Source organism: Apodemus sylvaticus, chromosome 4, assembly GCF_947179515.1.
Source record: "Apodemus sylvaticus chromosome 4, mApoSyl1.1, whole genome shotgun sequence".
NCBI lineage: Eukaryota > Metazoa > Chordata > Mammalia > Rodentia > Muridae > Apodemus > Apodemus sylvaticus.
In genome coordinates this window covers 73,753,743-73,759,948 of record NC_067475.1, presented here as the reverse complement: position 1 = coordinate 73,759,948, position 6,206 = coordinate 73,753,743, and the positions used below count along the sequence as shown (strand labels likewise).

Here is a 6,206-nt window from a genome sequence, read left to right as displayed (position 1 = left end):
ATTAGGTGTTATTCAAGAAAGTGAGGATTTTCAAGTAAAAGGCCTTGTAGAGAGGATCCCTGTAATAGAAGATCCTCCACAACCTAAGTCTCGTAAACACAGAGACAGTTCTGATGAGCATATTGTAAGAAAAAAAAATAGCTCATCCCGAGAAGGGAGCGACCGAAGTTCATGGAGAAACTTGGCCCCCCGTAGCGCCATCTGCTCCGCCTGTGACTTTGATGGCAGAGGCCGAGATCCAGAAGGACATGCAATTACAAAAGTTAGAGTTTGAAATTAAATTGCAGAAATTGACTAATGAATTACAGGAGCTAAAAAGGGTCTCTAATACTAGAGAGAACAATAACTCGGAGACCCGCCAGTCGCCATTAGAAAGAGTTATAAACCAGGCCCGCAGGGAGGGGCAGGATACGTCAGAAATCTTAGCTTTTCCAGTCCTTGAGATAGAAGACCAGGACAATGTGATTAGACAATATCAGACCTTGGAATTTAAGGTGATAAAAGAATTAAAGCTAGCCGTAGCCCAGTATGGCCCAACAGCTCCCTTTAAACAGGCGTTATTGGATACTGTGATAGAGTCGAATCTAACTCCACAGGATTGGAAAACGCTGTGTAAAACTACGTTGTCGGAGGGAGATTTCTTGCTTTGGAGTTCTGAATGGCGTGAGGCTAGCAAAAGAACCGCCACCACTAACACTCAAGCAGGCCATCCAGAATGGAGTGTGGAGATGTTACTGGGGGAAGGCCTATATGAAGGAAATAATAACCAGATTGGGTTTCCCATCGCAGTGTATGCGCAGATTGCGGTGGCCGCCCGCCGTGCATGGAATCTGTTACCATCTAAGGGAGATCTTAGTGGAAATCTAACAGCTGTGAAACAGGCTCCCGACGAACTCTTTCAGGATTTCGTAGACAGATTGCTAAAAACAGCTAATAGAATTTTTGGAAACTCTCAGGCAGGGAATCCGCTGGTTACTCAACTAGCCTATGAGAATGCTAATGCAGCCTGCCGGGAGGCCATTAGACCCCAGAGGGGAAAGACGGACCTAGCTGGTTACATCCGTCTTTGTTCTGAAATCGGCCCTTCCTATAATCAGGGTTTAGCTATGGCGGCAGCGCTGCAGGGAACTACAATCCAGGGAATTCTTTCGCAGAGACGAGGGAACAGAAGATGTTTTAAATGTGGTAGTCTGGGTCATTTTAAAAGTGATTGTCCTGATAATAAGCCCAGTATAAACGGGCAATCAGGTGGTCCAGCAGGAACATGCCATAAGTGTAGAAAAGGAAATCATTGGGTTAAGGGATGCAAGTCAAAAAATAACTTCCAAGGTAGACCCGTGTCGGGAAACGGGGGCAGGGGCCAGCCCCAGGCCCCGTTGCATCTAAGACAGACTGTCTGTGGGGCACAGCTGCTGCCGAGCCAAGGAAATCCATCTTTGACCTCGCCAGAGCTACACCAGGAAATGCAGGACTGGAACTCTGTTGCGTGTGCCATGCCGTACTAGCGCCAGAGATGGGAGTTCAGGTTTTGCCCACGGGAGTCTTCGGACCATTACCCGAAGGCACTTGGGGATTGCTGTTAGGACGAAGCAGTTCTACTGTAAAGGGACTGCAGATTTATCCAGGAGTCATAGACAGTGACTATGAGGGAGAAATTAAAATTATGGCTGCTTCCCCTCATGGTGTCATAACTATACCGGCTAATCAAAGAATTGCTCAGCTAGTTTTGGTTCCTTTACATCCACTGCCTTCCAAATTCATTAAAGATAAAAGAGGGGAGGAGGGCTTTGGCTCCTCCGGAGTGTTTTGGGTTCAGTCTATTACAAATAAAAGACCTAACCTTAAACTGACTATTGAAGGAAAGAGTTTTGAAGGATTAATAGATACAGGAGCTGATGTTACAATTATTAAGGGACAGGACTGGCCATGTAACTGGTCATTGACAGAGACCCTAACGCATCTGCAGGGTATCGGTTATGCAAACAACCCCAAACAGAGCGCAAGACTTTTAACTTGGAAAGATGCAAAGGGAAATTCAGGACAAATTCGGCCTTTTGTGATGCAGAACTTGTCGACTACTCTCTGGGGTAGAGACCTTCTATCTCAGATGAATTTAATTCTGTGTAATCCTAATGAAATCGCCTCTAAGCAAAAGACAGTGTCGGAGGAATCCGTACCTGCTCAGGGGCTTGGAAATGAAAGACAGGGCACTAGAAAGTTTAAAAACCCCCAGGCAAACCCTAACTCTAGAAGTCTGGGGCATTTTCGGTAATGGCCACTATCCTGCCTGCACCCCACGCCGATAAAATTCAATGGCTTAGTGACAATCCTGTGTGGGTCGATCAGTGGCCTTTATCTAAGGAGAAATTGGAGGCCGCCTCTCTGCTGGTGCAGGAACAGTTAGAGGCGGGACATTTAATAGAGTCATTATCTCCATGGAACACGCCAATATTCGTAATTAAAAAGAAGTCCGGCAAATGGAGATTGTTGCAGGATTTAAGAAAGGTAAATGAAACAATGTTGCCCATGGGAACCTTACAAGCGGGTCTTCCATCCCCCGTGGCTATCCCAAAATGGTTTCATAAAATAGTCATAGATTTAAAAGATTGTTTCTTTACCATTCCTTTGCACCCTGAAGATTGCAAAAGGTTCGCTTTCAGTGTTCCTTCTATTAACTTTACAGAGCCTATGAAAAGGTTTGAGTTGACAGTGCTTCCCCAGGGTATGGCAAACAGCCCGGCTTTATGCCAGAAATTCGTAGCACAGGCCATTCAACCTGTGAGACAGAAATGGCCAGATATTTACTTTATCCATTTCACAGATGATTTTCTAATTGCAGGAAAAAATCCTCAGACCTTGCTTTTATGTTTTAGAGATTTGCAGCAAGCCTTGGTCGCTAAAGGGCTGCAGATAGCTCCAGAAAAGGTTCAGATCCAGGAGCCATATAATTATCTGGGTTTTAAACTTACAGACCAGTCAATTTTTTCCCAGAAGATAATTATCCGCAGGGACAATTTGATTGATTTAAATGATTTTCAGAAGTTATTGGGTGACATTAATTGGCTTCGGCCGTATTTAAAACTTACAACAGGAGAATTGCAACCTTTATTTGATATTCTTAAAGGAGATGCTGATCCGACATCCCCTAGGGTATTAACTTCAGAAGGACTTTTTGCTTTACAGACAGTGGAGAAAGCTATTGAGAACCAATTTGTTACCTATATAGATTATTCCTTACCTCTGCATCTGCTAATTTTTAATACGACTCATTCGCCTACAGGTTTACTATGGCAAAAGGCTCCTCTGATGTGGATTCATTTGAGGGTGTCTTCTAGGCGTAATATTTTGCCATATTTTGAGGCAGTGGCCCAAGTAATTATGCTTGGTAGAAAGCAGGCACTGACTTATTTTGGTAAGGAGCCGGACTTTATTATACAACCTTACAGTGTAAATCAGGATGAATGGCTAAAACAGCATAGCACAGATTGGCTGCTAGCGCAGATTGGTTTTAAAGGGTGTATAGACAATCATTATCCTCAAGACAAGTTAATAAAGTTTTTAAATATGCATGAGGTTGTATTTCCTAAAATGACATCTTTACGGCCGCTGCAGAATGCACTCCTAGTTTTCACAGATGGTTCGTCAAAAGGAAAAGCCGGATATCGTGTTAACAATCAGCAGGTGGTCGTAGAAACACCTGGGTTATCCGCTCAGTTATCAGAGCTTACAGCAGTGCTGTGTGTTTTTCAAATTGTAAATAGTACGTTTAATCTCTTTACTGACAGTGCTTATGTTGCATTTTCTATACCGCAATTAGAAACCTGTGGCACGTTTAATTTTAATACGCCAGCTGGATCCTTGTTTTCACAATTGCAAGGTATCATTCTTGCTAGAAAAAATCCTTTTTATATAGGACACATCAGATCTCACTCGGGTCTCCCTGGACCTCTGGCTCAGGGCAATGAGTGCATTGACAAGGCGCTAATTGGTCAAGCCTTGGCACTCACACCCATAGAATTGGCAAAACGTGATCATGATAAATTTCATCTTTCGAGTCATACGTTGAGACTCCGTCATAAGATCACAAAAGAACAAGCTAGAATGATCGTAAAGCAATGCCCTAATTGTCTCACTTTAGCACCAGTGCCCCATTTAGGGGTTAACCCACGTGGCCTTGTGCCCAATCAAATTTGGCAAATGGATGTAACTCACTATGCGGAATTTGGGAAATTAAAATTTATACATGTTTGCATTGATACGTGCTCAGGACTTATTTTTGCTTCCCTGCATACGGGAGAAGCCTCTAGAAATGTAATTGATCATTGTTTACAAGCCTTTAATACCATGGGGGTACCTAAGGTCATTAAGACTGACAATGGACCAGCCTACACTGGTAAGAACTTTATCTCATTCTGTAAGGAATTTAATATAAAACTTAAAACTGGAATTCCTTACAATCCAATGGGGCAAGGAATAGTGGAGCATGCCCATCGCACACTTAAAAATTGGCTTACTAAAACTAAGAAGGGGAATTTATATCCTCCTCGGTCTCCAAAATCACATCTTGCCTTTGTTTTATTCGTTTTAAATTTTCTCCAAATGGATGCTAAAGGCCAGTCCGCTGCAGACAGGCACTGGCATCCGGCTACTTCTAATTCCTACGCCATGGTTAAGTGGCGGGATCCTTTAAATAATTCATGGAAAGGCCCAGACCCCGTTTTAATATGGGGAAGAGGTGCGGTTTGCATTTTCTCACAGGAGGAAGAAGGAGCGCATTGGTTGCCAGAGAGATTGCTAAGACAAGTGGATTCCACCCCCAAAACTGTTGGTAAGTATAATTAATTCAAAGGCTGTTTTCAAGCCACCTCCCAGTTACTTGGGGAGGTATAGTTCCTTAGTGTTCTTGCAAATTAAGTTGCAAGCCAGGCCTCTTGCCTGAGTGGATTCCACCCCCAAAACTGTTGGTAAGTATAATTAATTCAAAGGCTGTTTTCAAGCCACCTCCCAGTTACTTGGGGAGGTATAGTTCCTTTGTGTTCTTGCAAATTAAGTTGCAAGCCAGGCCTCTTGCCTGAGGCCACTGAATTTCAATTAAACAAAAACCGGTTTGAGCTCCCAAGACTAACCAGACAGGTTCTCTTAATCTCCTTTTATATTTCAAGCAGATAACACTCAGAAGACGAAATTCCTTCAGCATGGCCTCAGGTTGAGGATGGGTAGCCTTTTCAGCCAGCCAGCGCTTAGCCGCAGAGAATTTACTCTGCCAGTGGAATTCCTCGGAGATGAGGCTGCATGATACTCGGAATCATGCGTGTTTGTTATTACAACAAACATTGGCATCAGTTGAGGTGCGAGGCGAGGCACTGCAAGGGAAAGGGAAAACATTCCTGGCTCCTAGTTTCCCTGAAAAGCACGCCCAGCTGCATGGGGGTTTGACATCGAAAGACTGTCCTGAAAAAAAAGGCGGTCTAACCCCCCCCCCCCTGAAAAAGATGTCCGTAACGCATAAGGGGGCTAGGGCCAATGCTTTCACTCACTGATGAATGCCCGTCATCCATTGGATGAACTTAATTATTTCCACTGAGTTGTTTAAAATTAATAATTAAGGGGGAATTGTCTCCTCCCCCGCCGCAACTAAGCTGGCTGGTGAGTCACCCAACTCTTCCGATAGCTACCTCCGGCCTTTGTTCTGTGAACAATAGGCTCTGCACCTCGGCTATTGACACCGCCCCCAAGCCGGTGTTTACCTGAGTCGCCGGCCCGAAGGCAGACGACCCGCTGAGACCTGGAGCCAGAGAATTCACAAGACCGCCTCTGAAGCCACAGACTTGTGGGGGGTTGGTCGATCCCCCAAAAGACTATTTAACCTGTCTTAAAATTATTAAAACCAGTCTTGACCAGAATTTCCCGCCTTGACTCAAATCTCTTTTCGCCTCCTCTGTCCCTGTAACCCCAAAATTCTCTCAACAGGTAACCCGGTTTACATGTGGCTGCTGGCAGCTACAAATAAATGCACTGGCAGTCAAACTGTGTAACATTAAAGTAATGCTTTGATATTGATTAGAGAATGGATTGCTTGAAATTGGGTTTTACTTTCCACCAAGTTGAGGTTATACTCTAGTATTGCAACAGAACCTTATGAATTATGGTTAAATTGCCAGTGTTCCATTGACTGTGTTTTGCAGTTTGACCACAAACTCATGATT

At 44.0% G+C, this 6,206-nt stretch overlaps 1 protein-coding gene across 1 annotated transcript; it reads left to right on the top strand.

The window, feature by feature from the left end:
• Positions 1-248: 248 nt before the first annotated feature.
• Positions 249-1,505, top strand: LOC127683644 (endogenous retrovirus group K member 10 Gag polyprotein-like; the record flags this gene model as incomplete). Its single annotated transcript, XM_052180948.1, has 1 exon — positions 249-1,505. A coding segment is annotated over one exon (1,257 nt), but the record flags the coding sequence as incomplete, so codon positions are not given.
• Positions 1,506-6,206: the final 4,701 nt, after the last annotated feature.